This window comes from Columba livia, chromosome 3, assembly GCF_036013475.1.
Source record: "Columba livia isolate bColLiv1 breed racing homer chromosome 3, bColLiv1.pat.W.v2, whole genome shotgun sequence".
In the NCBI taxonomy this organism is placed as follows: Eukaryota; Metazoa; Chordata; class Aves; order Columbiformes; family Columbidae; genus Columba; species Columba livia.
The window spans coordinates 74,118,863-74,144,718 of NC_088604.1; the positions used below are offsets into that span (position 1 = coordinate 74,118,863).

General features: G+C 41.5%; 1 protein-coding gene across 7 annotated transcripts in view; it reads right to left on the reverse strand.

The window, feature by feature from the left end:
- The window catches only part of RPS6KA2 (ribosomal protein S6 kinase A2), a 309,958-nt gene extending 285,301 nt beyond the window's left edge, over window positions 1-24,657 (reverse strand). The window contains exons 1-3 of one of the 7 annotated variants that reach the window (XM_065057598.1): window positions 24,252-24,657; window positions 7,846-7,941; window positions 5,018-5,062 (exon numbers count right to left, since the gene is read on the reverse strand). In XM_065057598.1, coding sequence (XP_064913670.1) covers window positions 5,018-5,062; window positions 7,846-7,908 — 108 coding nt within the window. In that variant the 5' untranslated portion in view covers window positions 7,909-7,941; window positions 24,252-24,657. Of the gene's footprint in view, window positions 5,063-7,845; window positions 8,818-24,173 lie in introns of those variants that run through there. The other 6 variants (XM_065057603.1, XM_065057604.1, XM_065057602.1 and 3 more) reach the window with 6 other exon arrangements.
- Window positions 24,658-25,856: the final 1,199 nt, after the last annotated feature.

Sequence of the window (25,856 nt, forward strand, 5' to 3'; positions counted from 1 at the left end):
AATGCATTGCTTGGTAAAAAGCTAATTTTTCATTATTTTTTATTTTGTTTTTTAAACATGGTTCCTTAATTCTGATGGTGTGGTTTTTCGTTGTTGTTTTTTGGGTTTATTTTAGAGGAAAGCTTTTATAGAAGACAGATTTTTATGTGTGTATCTATAAAAAAAAAAATAAAGAAAGAAAGGCACATATACAGATCCAAATAACTGGGAAACTACAGTCATTCTTTTTAATAATATCCTGTCCCAGAAAAAGCATGTGTTCTGTGGTGGCTGCCAACAACCAAAACACAACTCATGAAGCAGCAGAGAAATATACAGTTGTTCTGTTCTGTAGATCCTCAATACACATACTAAACCTGTGACCTGTAAGCTTAACCACTGAGGTGTAGACATTTTTGCTTTTCTACACAGTTATTATGATTACCATGAAAAATCATCCACAACATACATTTAGTTTTATAATGGACTGAACAGTCCAACAGGTGTATCAAGACCTCTGATCAACTGAAGATGGAGGCACAAGGGAAAACTTGCCAGGTACTACTGAAAAAAAAGAAAGAAAAAAATCCCCCACAAACCAACCACCACCTCTCAAATTTTGCAACCAAAGCAACTCTCTGAATGGCAAACCAGAACATTCTGACCTGCCTTAAGTTAGCTGCCCTTTTTTTTTTTCTGTCAGAGAAGTGAAGTGATATACCAGCAACTCTAGTACTTGCATACACTGGTTAAGCTGTTTTGGGATAATCCTAGTGATGATCACAACAAACAGCCTGGAAACATTCTCCATTGTCACTGCAGTTGAATACTACCCTAACACCTTTGAAAGAGAGACCATTGCTGGTGGTTCAGCATTACACCAGCATAGATGTGCCTCAGTGCTGTGGTAGGCACCTGTTACAGACAATTTGACCAAGAAGCAAAGGCCTCCTTCAGACAGCTGGAAGAACCCTTACATGTACAGGCCCTGATCCTTAAAGGATCCACTTAATTCACCCTGTTATCTTCTGAAAGCATGCAAGCAATCCAGGAGATTTCTGCACTGATGAATGCACTTCCTGACACAGGGTGATCCAGGAGCTGATGAGTGAAGTTGTTCTGCTAGACCTGATCCTTACAAACAAGGAAGAACCGGTCATGAATATGAAGTTCAAGGGTAATCTTGGTTGCAGTTACAACAAAAAGGAGGAGCTCAATATCCTGAGAGGAAAGAACAAAGCAAAAAGCAGAATCAGAACCCTGGACTTCAGTCATTCACACTTTGTGCTCTTCAGGCACCTGCTTGGAAAAATCCCGTGGAAGATGACCCCAGAAGGAAGAGGCGTCCAGGTAAGTTGGTTAATTTTCAAGGATCACCGCCATCAAGCTCAAAGTTTTGGCCACCGTGACCAACAGGAAATCACACAAAGGCAGCAGGAGACCTGCATGGATGAACAAGGAGCCTCTGATAAAACTCAGATATGAAAGTGAAGCATCTGAGAGGAGAAACCACAGAGAAGTTACAAGGAAGAATACAGAGACTATCCAAGCATGTTGTGATGGTGTCTGAGGAGACAAAGACCATCTGCAATTGAATCTGGCAAGTGACGTGGAGGGCAACAAGAAAGGTTGCTACACATACATAAGCAGCAAAAGGAATACCTTTGGTCCTGCTGCTGAATGGGGAAGGGGATATGATGATAAAGGATACAAGAAGATCAAAGTAGCAAATGCCACCTTTGCCTTGGCCTTCTCTGGTAACACAGGCCTTTGGGAATCCCAAGCCCACAAGACAGGTGAGAAAAATTTGTCCTCAGTGGAGAAGAATCAAGTTGGGAAACATGTAAGCAAACTGGACATAAAAAACAAACAAACAAACAAAAAAAACCACACAAACAACAACCAAACAACACAAAATGAACAAAAAACCCAAACAAAACAAAACACAAACCTGTGGGCATGGTATCCATGAGGGGTGAGGGAGCTGGCTGATGTCATTGTGAGGCCACCCTCAATACTCTGAAGACTCATGGCAATTAGGAGAGAAGAATGCAAAACATAACTCCTACCTTTAAGAAGTAGGAACCAGGGAATTGCAAGCCAGTCAGCCTCACCCTGATCCCTGGAAAGGTGATGAAGCAAATCCTTCTGGAAAGAAGTCCCAAACATGAATGACAAGCAGATGATTTGGAGTAGTCAGCATAGATTTGTTAACAAGAAAGTTGTGGTTAAACAACCTGGCAGCTTTCTATGAAGAGATAACTATTTTGGTGGATGAGGGCAGAGTGGTGAGTGTTTTGAACTTAAGTAAGGCTTTTTAAATTGTCTCTCATATCATCATCTCAGACAAATGGATCAAGTATTGACTAGATAAGCAAACAGCAAAATGAATCAAAAACTTAACTGCCCTACTCAAAGGGTTGTGGTCAGCATGAAGACCAGCTGGAAACCAATCATGAGTGGCACACCCCAGTGGTCAATACTGGGTCCAGTATTGTTCAACATCTTCACTAATGGCCTGTACAATTGGACAGAATACACACACTACAAGTTTGTAAATGTTACAAAACAGGGATGAGTAGCTGATACACCAGGTAGTTGTGCTGATGTCTGGGGTTGGACTAGAGGATCTCCAGAGGCACCTTCCAAAATCAGCTTCTATGATTCTATGAGGATGATTTAAGGATATTCCCATCATTTAACTTGCTCACATTTGTGGCAGGACAAACAGGGTTCATAGTGTTGGGAAGACCTTCTAGGGGAACACCTTGATGATAGCAATCCTGAGTAATCTAGGTGACAACTCTAGAGCAGAACTGACACACACTGCTCTGCGACAAATATATGCCTTGGAAACACTTGCTTTATCCAACAATCCTGTTGATTTATGCCCTCCAAGACATTTAAAGAACTTGTCCATCAGCAGCAAAGTGACACCTCAGAAAAAAAAAAAAAAGTGTCATTTTTATAATGCATTTTGCCACCATCTCATTTGTCTATACTATACACAGGATAGGAAAAACAGCAGGAGACCAACATAACCTAAAGCAGATTATTTACAAGAACATCCTTTGAGCAAATGTGATCCATTGCATTACATGACTTAAATTCATCCCTGAAGTCATGCTTTAATGTTACCTGAAAAAAATGGCTTTGGGCTTGGGTACAGTACAGCTCAGTAAGTCACAAGAATGGTAGACCATTCTTTCCTACAATACCACCAGCAGAATGCAAACTTCATAGAAACAGAACAGGCTTTCAGACTAAGCCCATAAAGTGCTGAAATAACACGACAGCAGCACAGTAAAGGTGAAAAAGTCAGTTTTTCTTATTGTATTTTTCTGCATAACTGCATAATGAAGGCATATAAAGAAAAGGCTGAGGGTACTTCTATACTGGGCAGTGATATTTCACTGACAATGAGTTGTTAGCGATCACCGTGTACACGTTTTATAATGTACAAGTGTACACTCCCACATATGGCATACAGACGCTGCAATTGCCTTACTGAGGCAGAAGTAGACATACAGAGAGGTAAATGCAATTACAGATACAAAACTGCAAATTGTAATATTTACAGCAATAAACACATTAGAAAATGAGTGAACACAGGGATTTCTATGCAAGTCATTATTACATGCAATTTTTTTCTGCCAAATTTACAACTTGAGATTTATAAGATGCATCCCTAATGAAAATCAACTAGGTTTAAATTCATTTAGGAAATGAAGTCTATCTTAAAAAGAAAAAACAAAAACAAAAACAAAACAACCTTATAACCCAAACCCACAAACCAGAAATTTAATCTTCAACAATCTCCTCAAAAATAATGTGATAAGCCCAGTTACCTGCAATTGATTTCAGCCCCAAGCTCTTTGAAGAGTAATTTAGTTCTTTTTAAGAAATGGAAAAGAAGAAATTACATTTGGAATGTGCATCCATTTCACAGAGCTCAAAATGAAGAAGAATTCTTCCTTTCTATCAGAGGGATTAAAAATATTCCTTTAACATAGCAGAAAGTAACAAAAATATACCCCTGCGCTGAAAACTAAACATCAAAGGTAAGTTTGGATTTTCAAGGAATAATAGATACTTGGAAGCTTGGCATGTTCAAAAGTGGCTGTTTAGTCAAGTGTCTTCAGTCTCCCTTCAGGTCTGAAGGAATTCAGTCTCCTTCACTTTTTAAGTTCAGGAGACTGACAATCTTTCAAGCACACATTGGTTTACTCAACACTAACCAGCAGCACCTTGTACTGACATCTGGGACCAGCAGCAGCCAGTTTTACAGGCAGGCTTTGTCCTCAGCTGATCATACTAGTGAATGCTAATTTGTTCTCACCCATTTTCTATCTTCATATCACTCATCTCTTCTATTTGGCAGTTAAACACTCTGAGGCAAGAATTGTGGTTTTGAGTAGGTTTAGGTTTTTTTTGTGTGTGTTTTGGTTGGTTGGTTTTCAGGTTTGTTTTGGTTTTTTGGTTTATGTTTTTTATGGGTTTTTTTTGTTGTTGTTGTTTTTTGTTGGGTTTTTTTGGGGGCTTGGGGGGGTGCAGAATTATCACAATAATACAATGCTACAATAATGCAAACAATAGATTGACTTGAAGGAAAGAGCTCTGGATGAAGAATCAGCCTAGCGGACAAACAGGAATGAATTCAAAATTTAATAGTATTTGCAATTAACTCATCAAGCATAATTCACAAGCACTGTTATGACAGCTACTCTTTTGGAGGTCATTACAAAATCTTCTCTGCAGGAGATCCATATGCCTCAAGAAGTTTTGGGTTTATTCTTAGAAAACGATCACAAAGATAATACCCGTAAAATAAAACTCTGTAACCTGCAGTTGAACAAATCTGTTCTTCCTTTTTTCACTTGACCTTGTATTAGAGACCAAAAACCAGGTTGGTTTTGCATCTTCAGGGCTAGAAGCACGTAGAGAAGAAGTACCAGAGACAATTTGCTTCCATGAAGGCAGAAGATTATACAATGATAATTTCCTAACATTTGTGTGATCCATGAATAAACATATTTACCTCTTTTACAGGTTCATCATCCGGGGCAGCATCTTCTGCCACAGGCTAGTGAACAAGAAGGAGAAGAGAGAGGAAAAAAGTCTTATAATACATAAATTACTGAGAAAGACACAGTTCTAAGCCAAGTTCTAGCACAAAATAGTCAGTTTACTTTTAGTCAGTTAAGTCCAAATTCACAGTACTGTGGCAGGCATGTTCAATTCTTCACACTCGGCACAGGTAGATTAATCTTTGAATCCATAAGGAATTGCTTTCTCCAAGATATATAAAATGCTAAGAGATACAGGAGAAAGCAAGAGCACACTGGTGCTATTAAAATTGCTCAAAGCCAGACTTGTCATAGAAATTGCACAAGAACAAATAACTGAGCAAGGTTATTAATTAATAAACTAAAGAACTGGAACAGTATTTATTGCTGAAAAGAGAGAATATATATACACAGGATCAAGATTTCTAAGCACTCAACTGCTTTTTGTCATTTAATGGGTGCTCAGTTGAAATCTGTTAAGTGATGAACCCTTTGGAAAACATTTTAGGTCAGAAGACTACATGGAGCTTGATCACACAGCCCTTCCTCAGGAAAATATTCCCAAGGCTGTAGTTCACTACCTCATCCATTCAGCTTGAGAGGGATCAATAACTTTGCCTACCCACAAAGAAATTCTAGACTCAGCAAATATCCCAGTTTTCCTGCTTACTTGTCAGACACAGTTAATGACCTCCTGAGTCAACAGGTGGAAGAAGCAGGATTTTGTTCTAATCTTCCTTTATATAAACAGAATATAGAACATGCCCTCAATGCACTCTTCCTTATCAAGTGATTGATTTACTATAAACACTGTCTTTAATATCTGCAAGTCATTCACCCAAGTCGTGCACAGGCACTCATAAATGACTCTACTTTAAAAGGTTCTTTGGCATTAAGGAAGGTGAGGAGAAAGAGGTCCATATGCACAAAAACAAACAAACAAAACAACTGTCTCCCTCCTTGTCTACTAACTGCAAAAGGCTTCTGTGAAAAAGAATAACTTGCAGACAATCATGAAAACATTTTATCCCACAAAGATTCAGAGCCCGTGACAGCTCCCTCAAAGCAGCCCAATCACTAGTATTTAAGCCACGTTCAGCTCATTAAAGACCAAATGTCACCACTGTTTGAAAAAAAAAAAGACTGGTCTTCTTGGACAATAGCCCACAAGAGACAAAATTTCTATATACCTTAACCAGATGTGAGCAAACAGTACATTAGGAATTCTATCTACAGCATGATTTTAAAGGGTTAAGTGCTATACCATATCTTTAATGTGCTTGGAGATGGCAATAAGACAATAAACGGTGCTCTATCTGTTGTTCTTATCTAAACTGCAAAAGTGTATGCCTGTAATTCCTTAACCCTCTGTAAACTTTTTGTAAGCGAAATCTGGACAGGAGTAATAGAACAGTATAGTTCATAGTCATGGTATTGCTTAAAGCAGGAAAAAACAAACAGAAAACACTTGGAGTAGACAAACAAAACCAAAGATCTGATTAACCAGCTTTGTAATGGGTTGGTTACACTTGGCAAGGAGACACACATGGTCTCTTCTGGAAGAAAGGTCTAAGTGGTCCTTTACCAACAGAAGAGGCAACAACAGAAACCTGTCATCTCGAACAATGGACATCTGGTCTCAGTGCAGAAGCTTACCCTATGATCTAAGAAGTTTTTCCGATAAACTGATGGCAGAAAAAGCCATCTAAGCGATGACTGAAGTGTATTCTGACTGATATCAATCTCTGCAAGCCCTGCAAACTCATTCTTAACCTACAGACTCCAGAATGAGCTATGCTGCTATAACACATTATAATATCACTTCTGCCATATCACTTAAATATATAAACAAACACTTCGCATTAAACCTCTTCCACAGTTTAGCACCTTCTCTTTTGAGAAAAGTGCTTTGTGTTCCCTGTAACCTGGGTGCTTAAGTTACACTCCCCTCTGCTCCTCTCCCCAAAACACTGCTACAGTAGTTGGATCGAAGAGCCAGGGTTGGAGACGGGGCACGGGTGAATGTTAAAAAATAAACACAAAACCTTCACGCCTCACAAGTTTCACTCATCTTGTGCTGGAAACAGTTGACCAGAAATACTTGGTTTTTATTGCACTGCTCAAGAACTCCCCAAAATACTCAGGAAACTGCTCTGCCTTTGACACAAGAGAGTCTAAAATTGCAGGTAGCAAACATTCTACAAGACGAATTGTGAGCACGGGTGAGATGGCACCCAGTTGTTATTACAGTGTTGTGTTTCCAGTATGATCCTGAAAGCACAGTCTTGTGCTTTGAGGTAACGGGTGGGGGTCTGACAATTTTGTGCTGATGCTAAAACACAAGAAAGCTCAGAAGTCAAAACAGAAGCAAGGACCACGCAGCTATCCTAGCCTCAAATTAGAGATCATATACTTCATGTTTAAAGGTGAGCCTAAGTCCTATTCAGCCCACCTTGCAGGTTTCTATCTGTTTTACACGACCCTTCCCTTACAGACACCCCAGCCCCCCGGAGGATGGTCCCGACCCAATCTGGGTGCAGGAGTGGGCAGGAGGGCAGCCCGCACCGGCCGCCAGACACCCCCGCTCCCCTCTGCTCCAAACTGCTCCGGCTGTGGGGCAACAGGTTTCCGAGTCGAGCCTCTCTCCCCGTCCCCAGGAGCGAGCAGAGGGGGCAAGGGATTCTCAACACAACCCCACTTCAAGAGATTCGGTGCAGCACCGAGGTGGTTTCCCGGCGGGAAGGGCATGGCGGGGGCTGGCAGCCCCGCTGCAGCCGTCCGCATCCCCCGCCGCGCTCACCTCTGTCTCCATGGGCTCCACCTCTATCCCTTTCCATAGCTCCAGTAAGTGGGCGATCGGCATGCTGCCCGACGGTTGCGAGAAGCCGGGATGAAGCTGAAGGAAAGCGCGGCCGCCGCCGAGGGAAGCAGGAGAGAAGTGTCAGCCAGCGCCCGGTCACCCGGCGGAGCCCGGCCCGGGACCCCCCGCCCGCTCGGCAATATGGCTCCGCGCCTGTCCGCGGCCGCCGCGCCTCGGGGGAGCCCGCAGGCTGGGCGCGGCCGCTCCGCAGGCGCGGAGGCTGGGCAAAGCAATGGCAGCCGCCCCGCAGCCCCGGCCCGCACCCCCGTCCGCCGCCGCCCCGGCTTGCGTTTGAGTAAGGGGCGAAAGTTGATGCCGAGGATGCTGCGGCGGCGGCGGGCGCTGCTATGGCAACGGCAGCGCGGTCCCCCCGCCCGGCACCGCCCGAGTGACCCCGCTGGGCACCTGGCGGGGGGGAGAGGGGGGCACGACAGGGGGCGAAGGAGGAAAACAAACAAAAAAATAAACAGAAAAACACAACAAAAAACCCCACCCCACTAAACTGGCAATTTTTTTCCTCCTAATTCAAAGCGCTGGTATCTGAATACAGAGCACAGCTAACAGAAGGATATCTAAAGTTCACCAAAGCCTGATACTGTCCAGTCTTAAAAACATTTGTCTTATCATTTGCTTCATAATTTTTTTCTTTTCACTATGAAGCCTGTAGAAAGCTTATTTATTCAGATGCCATTTCCTCCTCCATTAGCTCTCACAGCCTATTACAACCTTACTATAACATGTGTGACACATTACACCCAATACACAGCTGTAGAGGCCATGATTTATGCAGATGTTGATTTAGATTTTCCTCAAATTGAAGTCAAAACAAGCACATTACCTTGTTCGGGCAACTTTATTATCATGTTCTGAAAGGTGTTATTGCTAAATAAATCACTGCTCTTCAAAAAAAAAAAACAAACAAACAAACAAACAAAAAAAAAAAAACAAAAAACAAAAGACAAAAAAAAACACCAACATTTCAGAACAAATAGTCAGTGTGTAAAGTGCATTTTTCTTCTATTCCATGCTCAAAAAGTCTGTTTATTTGCATAGCATCAGTGTTGTACAAATTCAGAGCAAGTTTTAGTGAAAAACAAAAACTCTTCTGCCAGTTTACAACCGAACACTCAAGCAATGTTCCTCCTCCAGTCTCATCTCAGCTCCCTCAAGGTCTGTTTAACATCAATAAGCTGCCATGTAAGTCTAAATGTCAAGTAGGGTTAGGAGAGAGTCAAAATCACTGGTCATAATAAAGAGAAAAAAAAAAAAAAAATCAGACCTCAACCAGAGCCACAAATAAAGCTGTGCATTCAGATACTGCTGCAAGTCTTTTACTTCTGTGGTAGACTAGTAACACTTTTCTTGACATCTGTGTCAACATTGAGCTAACAACTTTAACATCAATTATGCAGCTTCATCTGCTTTACAGATTGAGCAATTAAATATCTAGATTACTGGCTTTATTCACTGCTCACAAAAAAAGTGTAGTGGGAGTGATGTCAGTCATGTAAGACATGTACCTGAAATCAGAAGCTACAGTATCTGGCTGCTACATAGTCCCTGGTTCTTGTGTTCTGCCTCTGTTCCACCCCCAGCAACACATGGCAGAAACAGACATGCTTATTGCCTTTAACTCGACAGACAGGCTCTTCCAAAAAGCTTCATAGTGCCAAAAGGTGCAAGGCCAGAGCCAACATCAAGGGCAACAGATTCAGAGCACAAACCATGCTTGCTTTACAAAACCCAGAGACCTTCATCAATCAGACACATGTTCCCAGAAAAGATATATGAAGGTTGTACATGATCATATTGTGCACGTCATCTTGATTTTTAAAAACTCTGTTTAGCTCAAACTTACAAGATTGCATTTCAGCCTTTGGGGAACAAAGCGTGGATGCCACAGGCTGAGAGCAATAGCATAACATCTGTAAGAGCAGTGAACTGGGGAAGTGCGATATGCCCAGGTAGTCCTAGAGGGGGCAAATCAAGGGAATAAGTTTGGAATCATTGCATCTGCACTCAAGGTAAAAGCACATGCATACAAATCTTATGTTTTAACATCTTTTTCTAAGAACTTCACTTAATTCTTGAGAAACGTAGTTACATGTTTCCTTAAGTATTAATTTATTACCAAACTGGGAAATTTAAAAAAAAAAAAAAAAAAAAACACCTCACAGTATATTTCAAGGTCTGTTTGGTCAGTCTAAACACACTTAAGGCAGAAACAAAAAGAAAACCAAGTGATGATATCTTGTTATTGCTTTAGTGGATATACTTCTGTCACAAGCATAATGCATATATCCTGAAGCAGACTTACTGCACTCTTTCAGCACCAAGATATGAACTGGACCTATATTAAGTGTTCAAGTCTGACTCACTAAAGCATGCATTTCGTATCCCATCCCTTATTCCTATCTAAAGAAAAGCAGAATTTTTCAGCCTCAGCTATAAAGAAATTCAAGTAACCTTGTTTTCAGTCATATATTTCCCTTCATTTTGCTGCATTGACTCAGAGTAATCCCATTGAACTCTCCAGAACTATTTTGAATAGAGATTTTGCAAGAACAGGGTCTCCTTCATCAATAAAAATACCAATTTTCTTCTTAGTGACTTAAGTATTCTGCTTGAATCTTCATTCATGGAGAAAGGCATCTTTAGATGTCCACAAGCTTCAGATTCCTAAGTATTTGACAAACTAAGTTCTCCCATATTAGAAACTGGCATATTTGATGTAATTAGGAAGAATTTGAAACAAAATATTAATCATGCAATGATATAAATCATCATGTCACTACAAAGTGATCAGTCATTTCCATTACAGTAATATATGACAACCAGAACTGACATGGCTTTGTATGAATGGAGTAGCAGAAAAATCCATGCTGCCCTTCTCAGACCTCCCTATGATCGTCTTACAAAGACATTGAGTCAGAAAAAGGACTGCATATCACAAAATTTGGAACAGTCCACTTCCAAAAATACCACATTAGGAGTAGGATAAAGAAATAGAAGGGAAAGGCAGAATGGCCTAAGTGGAACATAGAGACAGAAAACAAGCAGCAGAGCAGACAGAAGTTCAAAGCAACTGGTCTTTGAGGACACACAAGAAACCTGGTCAGAACAAGAAGTAGCTATGGAGCTTTTCATAATGCAGTATTAGGTAACAACATTCATGGTTTAGCAGAAGTAATATTTGCAGATATGCTAACTAGGCCAAGAATTGCAAGTTTAGTTCGGCTTGCTTCAAGAGCATAAAAGTATTTTTATCTCCTGTGTAACAAAGCACTGGACTACTTACATGGTGACTTTTAATCTATTTCCCCCTGTCTCACAAGTACTATCTAACGGCTGCTGCCAGATACAGAGTTTGGGATTAAACACATCAATATTCTGCTTTGTTTTACAGCAACTCCTATGCCAGCAGGCGGTACATATGTATGGAAGAAAACTTCTTAAGAACATTGTCTATAAATTCTATGAAGATATTTTACACTAATAACTTACACCTCCGCTGCTTTGTGAAAAAGGAAAGTACTATTTCTCATTTGATGCATGGAGGGGAAGAGGTGCAGAGAAACATTTTCTGTCAGTAGCTCACACTTCTAGGTTCCTGACTTCAGTGTTAAATTTAATGTAATCACTCTGTGCCAAGACTCATACATTCATCTGCACACACTCATGTTCACCCAAAGCTTAAGCTAGATAACCTTTTCTGCCAGGCTAGTTGTACCTAGAATATGACCAAAACTTGTACTACTGGCATAGAAGCCAGTAAAAAAAATCCTTCCTCCCTCATGGGCATTCCCAAGGTTCCCCTCTTCTTCCTGCTTACCACAGTGTAAACATCACCTGTTATTAGGCTGGCCACACCAGCATCATCTGCCTCACTTTTTTTGTTTCTTTTTTACATTTCAATCAAGTCTTGACCCAAGCGAAGCCTCCTTTCGCTTTTTGGGTCAAGGCTGACACCTTATCTGTTCAGCTGCAGCACCATGCCAGTAGAGCTTCATATTCAGCACTTCCCAGGCACACAACTACAAGGAATGTTTTCTTAAAGAACAGATTACCCCAAGTGGCAGCACTGAGAAAAGGTCACGTCTCTGAGGTGTTAAGAGCACTAACAGAAGGGAAAGAAAAAAAAAATTGCTAGGGGCAAAGTAGTAACACTTCCCCATCCTTTTCAGATTTTGCACTAGAGAACATCCAGCCATTTGAGTGCATCACTTGTCCAAAGACATTTTTCGTTGCCAAAGGGCCCCTGGAAAGCCTTGAATGCTCAACTACTGATCATCCTTTAATCTCCAAAGCAATAAGAATGCATAATGGAATGTGTGAAGTTGGCCCAAAGATTGCCTAAAAGAGAAAAACAATATCAGCAGAGAATTAGCAAAATTTCCTGTAGATTATTTCAGTCTCCTGAGGTACAAAAAAGAGTTTATTTGGGCCTTCCCAGTATTTCCTGCTGCATACTTCATCCAAAAAAGATGGACCTCCTGGGGCAGAAAGAACTCTACCCTGCAGCACATACACACACAGGTTTCAAGCAAGCAGCTGACTTTTAGCCTTCTTGTTCTGTGGGATACTTATGCTTACAGAATACACACATATATTGTCCTCTCCAACATACAGGCAGAGATTTGGAAGGTACATAGAAAGACTGAAGCACACTTCAACAACACTTCAAAATACATAATTTGACAGTAAATGGTTGACATAAACTGGAAGAAAACAACACAGAAAACCTGCTGATGAAGACCTTTCAGCTGATGGACTGGTTACATCCTGTGATGAAGGCAATGCTGCTGTTGGTGTACAACGGCAGAAGGCAACGCATGCACAGGCAGAATCTCAACAGCAAGTGGAGGTGTCTGAGCACATCCCAGTGATCCCGTTAAATTCATACAGCCCACTGTCACATTTAGATCTATCTACAATCTCTCTAACTTAACATAAAATATAGCCTTCTGGTAGGAAAGTAGAAAGCAAGACCATAGTCCCACATTAGCCTCAATCTGTCACTACACTGTCTCAAGTATCAATAAAAACATGTTGTCCATGAGCAGTCTCCTATAATCTGTACGATCAGGCCTGTATTAGACAGATGAGATCTGAAGTGGATGGGTAAGCGTCAAATGTTAGAAGTGAACTAGTAATAGTAGGGCAGGTTTTAAACTGCATGGAAACCATGCTTCACTCTTTGATAGAAGTCTCAGTTGCTTGTGCTTTTTTGATTTTATACTAAAGTCATCAAAAGCTCCTCTTCCTGATTGAAAGCAAGCAAGCAAACAAAATCCCCCACACTGCTTTTGCCTCCCTGAAAACAGATGTTGAAATGCTTTAAGCTCATTACTAAAACAAGACGACTACATTTCCTCAGCAGAAGCTGTGTTTGTTCAGTGCCTTAGCATTAACTACTTCAAGTTCAGCACTTGGATGTTCATCACTTCTGCAGAACATGGAAAGAAGCACAAAACACCACCTACACATTGCTAAGTGCATAAGGCACAGGGAAAATATTGCTTACTCCAACATATGAGGTGTCCCTACTTCTGTTAAAACAATTTGCTATTTAGTTGTGAGGTACATGCCTAGACATCCTCAAGAAAGACAAAAGGAAATAAAGGCAGATAAAATAAGGCATTCAGGATCAAATTAGCATGTATCTTTCCCCTGCAAAGCTCATAGCTTAACATTTTTCAAATCAAAATCATGTCTACCGTATCCTGAAATATGAAATGCTCAACACTAGACAGGTCAGCTTATTTCTTAACCTCCGCAATGCCCTGGCTTCCCCATCTGTATTTAATGAAAAGGTCTAGGCTGAATATTGAAAGTCAAAGCTTAGAGATCAACAATGGTAATTGGGCTCCTTCAGTTTGAAGGGAAAAATAGACTGGTACTGATACAGGGAATTGACAATTAACTAATTAACACTTAAAGACCTGACACTTGAGAACTAACCCTACCTACTCTGATCTGTATTGAATTTATGTGCCAGTCGGAGACATGGAAAAAGAACAAACTAAATGTTATGATGGATGTGCGCTTGGGAGATTGTATTTAAAAGTGGTTTGTAAGTGGCTAGAATATGAACTGAATTGGATCTAGGAAAATAGAAATAATGGACTTATGTTTAATATGCTGTTTTTCTGACATCTGCAAAAGGTAAATGGGACGGGGGAATGTAACTATCACTGAGCTAATTGGAATTGCATATGAAGTGTATTATGACTGGAATTAAATGGAAAAACAAGAAAGCGAAATATCCCAGGCCTGTGTTGTAACATAAATTACAAGCCTGTGCCAAGCTGTAAGATAAACTCAGCTTCCCCTGTCCGTGTGGCCTTGCCTGTGTCTAAACTGCAGCAAGGACAGAGAGAAAAATAGAAAAAAAAACACTGCTAGAAGTGGCGGAGGGGGAAGGAGGCAGGGGGATGACAAGCCGTATGCCTCTCAGGGTAGCCTGACACCTGAAATGGTGCAGCCTCCCCAAGAGAAGTAATAGAAACTGAGGGCAACAGAAAGTAGAAATTTGGAAATGTTGTTAGATGAAGCTTGCAAAGTATTCAGTAACAGGGAAGATTGTTGAAAGGATAAGAAACTGGAACTGAAGAGGTTGGAAGGCTTTGAAAGCCTTTAGAGAGAGATCAGTGTATATTGGGAAAATGAATGTTGGGGAAGGTACAGAGGAAGTAGGCAGAGAGAGAAATGGACAGTAGCAAGTTTTGAAAAAGACTGATGGGAACCTGGAATGAACAGAAACAAGTGGAATTTTTGGTGGATTGACAATAAGTAACAATTACATAGTAGGTAAAGGGAGTCACTGGCCACAGTGAAAGGGCATATTTTTGTGAACCTTTGAAATACAAATTGGGTAAACACGTAGGTATTGATAGATTTCTATATATGTCCAATTCCTTGAAACCTTTTTGGGAGAAATTTGTTGGAACAAATGGATGCTGTAATCAGATTCAAAAAAAGGAGAAATTACTCTGGAGGTAAATGATCAGCAAAATATGAAAATAATGAGCTTGCTTTTAGCAACTGTTCCCACAGAAGGCAAGATTAATGAAGAAGTCGTGCAACAAGTGTATCCCAGGATATAGACTACTGATGTACCTGGAAGGGCAAAAATGCTGTACCCATAGAGTTAAAAATCAAAGGACAAAAGCTGGTAAGGATAAAACAGTGCCCTTAGAAAACAGAGGACAGGGAAGGAATTCAGCCAGTAGTAGAGAAATTCATACAAATCAGGTTATAAACAGAATAACGGAGGACCTCTATCCAGTGGTAGCAAACACCTTTCTGACTGTATTAATTCTAATTTGATTTATTTTACTGTTTTAGATTTAAAAGATGCCTTTTTTCCTCTCTCTCTGTGAAGCCAGCCAGACAATATTTATGTAAAACCCAGCTCACATGGACGGTGTTGCCACAAGGATTTCCGAATATCGTCAGGCTGTTTTTAAATCAGCTCGCTAAAGATCTTGAATCTTGGGAAGACCCATCTGATGAAGGACAGATGCAACAATATGTGGATGATTACTAGCAGGACACAGAAGACATGCATAACCTAAACTGTAAGGTCATTGAATTTTTTGGGGCTCCAAGGATACTGGGTATCACAGAAGAAAGCCCAGATGATACAGCAACAAGTAACTTATTTGGGCTATGAAATTAGTGCAGGGCAGAGGACTCTGGGACAGGCTCCAAAGGAGGCTGTATGCCAAACTCCAAAGCCTCAAACTGTAAAAGAATTACGGACCCTTCCTGGGCATGACAAGGTGGTGCCGGTTGTGGATTTATAATTATGGGTTGTTTGTCAAGCCATTGTATGTACTAGCAGCCACAGATTAGAAACACCTGCAATGGAATAAAGGAGCTACATGAGCCTTTGAAGAATTTGATAAGGCTTTGATGACAGCGCCTGCTTTAGGACTCCCAGATGTGAGTAAACAATTTTTTTCTATTCTCTCACGAGAAGCAGGGAATAGTCTCAGGTATACTGGCACAGGATATTGGCCCGTACCGACAAGCAGCAGCCTATTTCTCCAGACAATTAGATGCAACTGCAAAAGGGTGGTCTGGATGCCTGCGGGCAGTTGCAACAGTGGTACTGAACATACAGGAGGCCTGGAAATATACCATGGGTCAGAAAACGACTGTGCTAGTATCCCACACAGTGTCTACAGTTCTAAAAGAAAAAGGGGACGCTGGCTTTCCCACAAAGATTTCTCAAATATCAGGCTACATCATCATCACTAACATTGTCAATTCAGCTTCTTTCCTCAGTGGTAACATTGGAAAACCAGTTCATCATAATTGCCTGGAAACCATTGAAGCAACATACTCCAGCCAAGCAGATCTAAAGGACAATCCTATGGACAACACTGAGAACTGTTTTACGGACGAAAGCAGCAATATCCTGAACAGTGAAAGGCATGCTGGTTATGCTATAACTACTAGCCATGAAGCGATGGAATCTGGACCTCTGCCTAAAAGTACTTCAGCACAAAAGGCAGAAATAACTACCCTTACTTGTGTTCTAGAACTAGTTGAAGGTAAAACTGTGAACTTTTATACAGACTCTAAGTATGCTTTCAGGGTCGTGCATGCGCATGGAACAATTTGGAAAGAAAAAGGACTCTTGAACTCTCAAAGCAAACATATCAAACGTGCAGAAGAAATATCAGCAGCTCAACTTCCTAAGAAGGTGGCAACCATGCATATCAAGGCGCACCAGAAAGTGAGCTCGGAATTGGAAAAAGGAAATGAGCTGGTGGACAGAGAGGCAAAACTGGTGCCTAAGCAAAAGGTAAAAGTAGAAAGTGCCCTAGTCCCTGACGGGCAGGTTATTTTAGAAGGTAAGCCAGAATATACTAAGGAAGACTGAAAACTTGTTATAGATTTAGAGAAATCATATAATGAGGAAGGGTGGGCTCACACTCCACAAGGAAAAACTTACTGTTATCCCCTATTTAGTTTGGCCTTTAGTAGCAGAACCATTAAGTAAACATTTGATCAAAAATAGTAACTACAAATTTGTATGCTAGTGTAAGAGAGGTGACACAGCAATGCGATCTTTGCCTCCAGACTAATCCTAAGAATATACCTAAGCCAGAAATGGGTCAAATTCAGAAAGGAAATGGACCTGGGCAATAATGGCAAATTGATTTTTCAGAAGTCCCAAGAAAACAGGGGTGCTGATATTTGTTGGTACTGATACCTTTTCAGGTTGGCCAGAAGTACTCCCTGCCAGAACAGCATAAGCTCAGGAAGTAACTAAAACATTAGTACAAGAAATAATACCAAGGTTTGGAGTTCCAGCTGATATATCCTACTACTAACCACCCCCCTTCTAATACACCCCAGGAAGGCCAATGGCATCCTGGGGTGTATTAGAAGGGGGGTGGTTAGTAGATCAAGAGAGGTTCTCCTTCCCCTCTACTCTGCCCTGGTGAGACCCCATCTGGAGTATTGTGTCCAGTTCTGGGCCCCTCAGTTCAAGAAGGACAGGAAACTGCTGGAGAGGGTCCAGCATAGGGCAACGAAGATGATTAAGGGAGTGGAGCACCTCCCTTATGAAGAAAGGCTGAGGGAGCTGGGTCTCTTTAGTTTGGAGAAGAGGAGACTAAGGGGGGACCTTATTAATGTCTATAAGTATATAAAAGGTGAGTGCCATGAGGATGGAGCCAGGCTCTTCTTGGTGGCAACCAATGATAAGACAAGGGGTAACAGGATCAAGCTGTAACACAAGAGGTTCCACTTAAATTTGAGAATAAACTTCTTCTCAGTGAGGGTGACAGAGCACTGGAACAGGCTGCCCAGGGAGGTTGTGAAGTCTCCTTCCCTGGAGACATTCAAAACCCGCCTGGACATTTTCCTGTGTGACCTCATCTAGGCGTTCCTGCTCTGGCAGGGGGATTGGACTAGATGATCTTCTGAGGTCCCTCCCAATCCCAAACATACTGTGATACTGTGATCCTCTGATAAAGGGCCACATTTTATTTCAAAAATTGTACAGCAAATCAGCCAGCATTTGGGAATAGACTGGCAACTACATACCTCTTATTCTTAATCCAGTGGCCAGGTAGAAAAAAAAAAAAAGAAATGAAATTAACCATCTAATTAAACAACAAATTGTAAAATTGGGGCAGGAGGATAATTTGGCTTGGTCTCAATCTTTACCTTTGGCCCTCTTGCACATGAACAAGGCCAAGGGCAAAGGAAGGGCTAAATCCTTTTGAAATCCTGTGTGGGAGACCCTATAGTGGTACAGAAGGGGATGTCTGCACAAGAAGGGGATAAAATGATGACTTTTATGTGGTAGTATTGGGTAAACAACTTCACAAAATTGGGAAACGTGTTTGGAACTTGGAGTAGGGGTCTGGATGGGCCAGTACATAACATCCAATTGGGAGATTATGTGTATGTGAAGTCTCTTACAGAAAAGGACTTTGGAACCACAATAGGAAGGTCCATTTCAAGTCCTCCCGACATACTTCACTGCTATCAAGATTAAAGAACGGAATGCCCGGATCCATCATTCTAGAGTGAAAAAAGCCTGCAAAGCACCATGGAGTGTAACCCAGGCGCAACCTGGAAAATGGTGTTTCTTACAGTCATAACCTTAGCACACAAGTGGGACGAAAACTGGCATAAGCAAGATCTGAATAAAACCATGGGGGAACGCTTTAAACTGGTGCTTTGGAATCAAAACTGCGAGTACGCAGCTGAGGAAAACACGCAGGCCGACTGAATGTGAGTGATAAAGCATGATTCAACTTTACTGCCCGGGATAGCGCGTATTTATACCAAATACCATAATTATGCATACTTGTCTCTATCTAATAGGCTTAGCACTAAAAAGGTTACATTTACTTACTCCACCTACTTGGGTTTAGTTTACTATGCACATTCCGCATTCCTCTGACCCTTATCTCTTCAAGAATATGCAGACCCTGCCTTAGTCAGTACTTTTCCATTTCCCCCTTCCCCACGGCCTAATATTCAAGCTAACTAAGGCCTATTTATGTCAACTAAAATGGGCTCTGCTCGTACAGTTGCTTGGTGGACTCATGTCCATGCTCCTTGAGCCAATCCCTGACACAAAACAATCAGAGTATATATATTACATTGCCCACTTCTGCAGTAGAGAGCTTTAAATTTGTAGTAATTAACCAAAGCCTTTCTGAAATTCTACCAAAGAAATTAGGTTATGTCCACCTTGACATGTTTTGGTCCTTCTGGACCTTCTGGGTAACCTTTTGGTCCTTCTGGGTGACCGGCCCAAGCGGCACTTAGTACCTCACCAAGAAGAAACCTGAAAGAGAAGACAAATGCTACAGCTGCAGTGAGCGGGGTCACCATGCCAAAGAATGTAAGCTCCTGTTGCAGCCCAGAAGATGTCATTTCTGCCGGAGCACCAGCCATGTGGTTGTCAGCTGCCCCAAAAGAGCTCAGCAGCGCAGTAGACAATCACCAGGAGCCTGACTTTTGCATGGAAAATCTCTTTAAGGATAGAGATGGGTTTTCTCAGGTAGAAGTAGCCTTCTTACCTGTGGCCAGATAAAACATAGATAAAGAATCATCACACTAGTAAAAGAATTTACTAACTTCTCAGAAAAGGGGGAATGATACAGGGAATTGACAATTAACTAATTAGCACTTAAAGAACTGACACTTGAGAACTAACCCTACCCCACATCACTAAAGACACTTAGAGACCTAACCCTTTACCCCACATAACTATTGCCTAGCCTCGCTTAACTCTGTGTAACTTATTGTACGAAAAACAGGACTTCACTGACGCCTTGCAAAAATAATAATCCTTGGGTGCATCCTTGGGTGAACTAGGTAACAGAAACCTGGGCACAGGACAGGAGATACGTCAGTTTTAACAAGCCCAGCAGTCTGAGACCTAACCAACTCATCACACTGGACCAAAGGTGACCGTGTACAGAGAAAGAGGACCCAGGTTCACGATCACTGTGCAGCTGCAACCAGGAGGAGGTGGAGATCATGGAAATGGTTTCCCGGAACTCATTGTAATAAGAACTGCCTTCTTGGGGACAGGTTATGAATATGTACAGGCATTCCTAAAACTTTCATGAATATGTAACACTGTACTGCATTAACCAAGCTCACAGCTACTGTAATTTTACGTACGTATTAGGTGAAATGATTCCCCGTGTGTCCAGTGTCGTAAATAAATACATACCTTCTTTATAACATCAAGGGTTGTAAGGTCATTCCACGCCCCAGTACTACCAACCAACCTGGTGCCCCTGCAGAACAGGGACAAAGGCTACACAGAACTTTAGCAAAACGAACACTTTTCACATCAATCTTTGTTAATTATCTGCATTAAGGCTGCAAGTACTTGATACATCCTACATTAATCAGTTCTTTATGTCACTGAATAGTTAAATACTGGAGGAATTGCATAGGTCAGATATCTGGAGTAGGCCAATGTTCAGTACATGGCTTAGCTGGTGTTCCCAGTAGGTCTAGTTGGCCAGCACAGCAGGAGTCCCACTGTGTTCCAGCACTGTGCTCTACATGTAGTTGAGGTACAATGTTGGGCCTGGCTTCACAGTCTGTGTGATCTGAGGCTCGTAAGCCAGTGCAGAAAACTTCACAAAGTGGCATCGTATGGTATCAGCCAAGATCTGTTTCAGCTAGATACTCCAATTTTGCCACCTACGTTAAACCAGGTGGTGACTGGTTTCTTCTGAAAGCAATCTGATTATCGCATCATGCTTGCACTGGGTGGCCTGCACAGCTGGAACACCTGAGTTGACTTGCTCACAGTTTGCCCAACATCCAAACCTTGTTAGCCTCCTTGCCGTGTGAGACATTAACCACTTACAGGGCTGAGCTGCCAACATAGGATAGTCTTACCTGCTACCCCCTGCACCTTATAGGCAATTAAGGGACTCTTGTGGCAAAGATGCTGACTTTCAGAGGCATTCAGTCAAGTAGTGTCTTACACAACAATCCCCTGTGCAAGCTTCTGGAATATCCCCAACTAGAATAGTAATTCCCCATTACACTAAAAAACACCAGTTAAACAAGTTCAAATAAAATGAGCTGAGTGAAAGCTTTCCTGTTGCACAAGGCCACAGTAAATTTTGTGACTGCATGTTTTCAGGTAACAAGCACAGAAGAGGATGTGTTTTCCCCAAAGTACATTGCATAAGTCTTCAAGGAGCAGCTCACAGTACAGTAGGGCAGGGAAGGTAAGGACTCTGCCAGTTACTGTTGCAGCAGCAGCACCTTGGCTGAGCAAAGAGTTTTCTGTTTGCTTGCTGCACACAGCCCCTTCTGTCAGAGGCAGGAGAGCTGAACACAGTAGCTCAAGTCACACTGAATCAAAGCTTCTCAGCAGCAGCAGCATAGCTTGAACATTTGCTGCAGTCAAAATAAGGGGTGAGAGGAAAAAAGGGCAATTGCATTGCCCTCAATTTGGGGCCAGGAAGACTGATTTGGAAGCAATAGAGTAATTCAGGTGGTGCAGGAATAAAGCGTGAGCCAGGGGCTCGCTATACTTACCCTCTCTTCCGTGCTCACACCATGCTGAGACATCACCACCCAAAAATACTCTCCTTTGCTCCCCAAGAACCAAGGGAAGCCTCAGGCCTGCCCCCTCAATGCCAAAGCAGTGGGGTACAGTGTAAGGACCATAGAGCACAAGAGAGAGAGATGGTAGCTGCAAACCCACTGCTTCTCTGAAGTCAGCTTCCACCACCAACTGATTAAACTCTCCCTTTCTGAAAGGAGCAGGAAAAGGTTTGCTGCCTCAATCAGACCATGCAGAACGGAAGCAAAGATCAATTTTGTGCAGAAACACCAAGAAGATAATAAGGCAGCAAGTCTGCACCTCACCAGTGTGATGTGGTTACACTGAAACAAGGTAAAATCATCTGTCCTACTCCAGCATATCCACAGGGAACTGAGCCCAAGAAATAAATGTAGGTCTTGGTTAGCCTTCACTGATGGAACAGACTACTCTTGCACAGGTCACCATTGCTGTCAGTAGCTACATTTAGAAGTGCAAGCAAATCATCAAGCTAACTATATATGAAGTTATTATTTCAGATACAGAACAATATTATTCTGGTGACAGAATGCTCAAGAACTAAATTTTCCATATAAGCTTTCAAAATTCAAAAAATTGATTTGACAAATAAAAGCTTACATTACAGAAACAAAATTGAATAAGTAGCCTAGGAAACATTGTGATAGCACAGAGGCAGATTTGCCCAGAAATACGCAGAGAAATATCAGGAGACTGCAAACAATACTCTTCAAGCATAAATCAACAAGGGTTACATTACTGTGACAGTAGATTATACACTGAGTCATAGAAATCCACACAGTAATTCAGCTAATAACTGTGACACAGACACTATGGGTGACCGAGGACAAGTGTACCAGTTCACTTTTGGGCACACTTTCATTTAGATCCCGCTAAAGATGGACCTACTTAAACACATTAAGACAAAATAACTGTAGATTTTAATTTTCCTTTTAGTATGTCTACTCAGACAAAATAAACGCATCCATTCTTTGACAGATACTTAAGTTTTCAGCAACAATATTTGCAGAAACAGTGGGAAACCTGTTCAAAAGATTCACACAGAATGCTTCTGGCATTGGCAGAGTTGGGGGAGCTGCTCCCTTGAGCGGAGGGAAGGAATCAAGACATCAGGGGGTTTTGTTCTCAATTTACTTTGAAGGCTTGTGCACGCTGGTTGGTTTTCACTCAGTAAATCATGATCTCACCCACTCAAAACAGGAGCAAAGACAGCACTGACTGAAGTAATGGTGACATACTTCACCATCACAAATTCCTTTTCAAGTGATCTAATCTACAGTCAGGAAACTAATAAAGTCTATTCAAACTGAGTAGAACTAATGCTCTATTATTACAGAAGCTTTGTAACATCAAGAGTCCTTAGTTTCTAAGGGATTTATTACCTCTCTAACAGAACTCATGACATTCAAATCAATAAAGGCTGCAGAAAGCATACACAAAATAAATAGGAAATCAAGAATTTCTAACCCAAATACAAATGCATAGTAAGAGTTCTTCTCCTTCAACCAGTTAGCATTTGTTTGGTTTTTTTAAAGATGAGCTTAGCTGGAAGATGAGAAAACAAAATAGAGTTACTAAACATTGCTGGTGCTGCATGTCCAGTTCTGAAGGAAAAAAAAAACCACACAGCAAGCAACAACAAAAACAACAAACAAAACCACTACACACACACACACACTCCCCACACACAACAACAGCAAAAGCCTCATAACACACTAAAAAACCCCCACCCTGCTAAAACCAGCTTTTCTTTTTTTAAGTGAATTTCTTCGTTGTTTTTAATTTTAAACACATAGAACAGTTTTTGTGGGGTTTTTCTTGTGTGGGTTTTGTGTGTGTGTGTGTGTTTTTTTTGTTTGTTTGTTTGTTTTTTTAATGTGTTGCATGCTGTATTTTGGTTACTTTTTCCAAATGAATAACACAGTAGCCACTTATTTTTACAGACAAGTATATCTGATGATTGAGGTACAGCCTTGTATTTGAATATCTGAGCTCAAGAAATTAAGTATATTATGGATGATGATTGAAGGCTTTTTAGACTGCAGCCCAAGCTGCATCCATCAGCTATGTGATTCTACCGCAGTTGCTATTAGCAAGAGCGGGGGGAGAGAAGAGGATAGATAAGCCACAGGCCAGACCTACTATCTTGTTGTGCTGTGAGAGTGAACAGAAAACCAGGCTACACAGCACAGCAGTGTACCACCCCCACATAACTCACATTTTGTGTTTCTTTTGGGGAAGAAAAAAAAAAAAAAAAAAAAAAAAAAAAGAAAAAAAAAGCTTGATAGCAAATTAGACACACACTACAAAAGGGACGAAACCACCATTTATCGTTTGCACTGCTCACTCGCAGAAAGAAACACCAGTTGCATTATAGCATCTCTTTCCAAAATAGACATTCCGGGTCAAGCAAACACTTTCCATAGCAGTATCACCAAAAAGAGTTAAATGCCCAAACCAGGATTCCTACCTACCAGCAGGACAGGCACAGACTGGGACAGGGGTACCCACAGGTGGGGCAGCCATGGCACACAAGCCAGTCTCCCTCCCCACCAGCACAACAGCAGGACAACCCAGAAAGAAACAGCAAGCCTGCTTGCACAGGGCACACGTTTTCCACACCAGTTACCACTTTTCAAGATGAATAAGCCAGGTTGGTAGCACATACCTTCCTATGCTAAGTGCCCTCCTTCCCCCACCTGAGAAGCAGTAAGGAAACGGGGCTGTTCAAAACCTCCTTACTCACATGTCACTTGCAGCAGTACAGGAGCTCACGCTGATATCACACTTCCATGGCCACTGAATCAGCAAAGCTGCTGCCCCAGGATACTGCCTTCACGCACAGAAGCAGTAGAAGCTACAACAGAGACCACAGCCAGAAAGGCAGAAAAAGGTCTGGCAGCCCCAGCTGCACTAATGTATATGCCCTTGTTAGTGTAGTGAGGGACACCTGCGTGAGGGACACCTGCTCCTGGGCTCCAGAGGGAAAGTACTTTGTGGTGTTAGTGCTGGGAATGCTTTCTGGGCTGAAGTTTTCCAGGAATGAAGTTTCCTGGGAAGACTAGAGTAGTTGTTTCCCTGTTGCATCACCAGGGCTGGACTTCTCATGGTCCTGCTTTCTATGGGTCAGGCACAAATCCTCCCCTTGAGCAAGGGTATAGAGTGTTTGTAAGGGAAGAAACAGAGTGCAGGCACCCATGTAGTCTCACATCTGGCATGTGGGGGTGTCAGTCAGATGTGCACTAGCTCATTGCTATTTTTATTCAGATGGGTGTTAAATTATAGTAATAGTAACTTAAAGTGGTGGTGTGTTGCTAATGGTAATTATTGAAAAAAGGATACAATAGAATTAATCACAGCTAATAAAACAATCTGATGTTCTGTGTTACTCATTTCCTCAGTTTTCCTTTATCATCCATTTGCTATCTCACTATCTATAGATTTTGAAAAGCTCTGGAGCAAGTATAGTTTAATAAATGTGTTCCAATTTTTTTTTTTCTTGACTGTAAATAAAATTAAGCCTGGAGTAGATTTTTATATTTGGCTTAGGTTTTATGTCCCCTTATAAATGATGATTTCCACATTCTGCTTCAAGAACCATATCACTAGCTTGCTTTTGTATTTCTCAAAATAATATTCAAAGCACAATTTGTGAAGCAAGGCATGAAAAGCAAAAGCCTGCCAAAGTTGCTGTATGAGTACTGATCAATAACAACTTACTTGTATTAGAAAAGAAACACAGTTGTTCTGCAAGAATAGCAGAATTTATTATCATAAATTACTTTTGAGGCCACTTCCAAGAAAATTTCAAGGTGACCAAATGAGCCTGACCATCAGCTGGCCAAAGGCTTAACAGAAAGAGCCAGAAATTAGACCAGAGTTTAGCACTTCCATAGCAGTGCTCAACCAGAGAATGCAGGGCAATGGTCGATGGCAACCAGAGGCAAAACAAAGGTCTCAGCTTTGTGCAAATGAGGCACAATTTTCCTTGCAAAGAGCAGAATTCTGCAAGAGCAGTCATGCTTTTAGTTTTCATAACAAAGCTCCCTTGGCCTCATTAGAGCCATTCAAACAGACACACGGCATATGTTGCAGGCTCAGAACTGCTGTTACCCACTAGAACTGCAATATGAACACAAAAGGTTCAAGTTTAGGTGGATTGCACAGGGTCTCAGTCAGTTCAAATCCTGAACAGTTTGGTAAAAGTCCCTCACAGCATTTCCATCTATCCTCAATAAGAAGTAAAACAAAATACAAAGGATAATTCCCCTTTCGTTCCCCAGCTTCATTTAACATGTCCACAGTCAAATTGATTAGCTCAAAGGTCTAGTATTTCCCTACTCTATCTTCA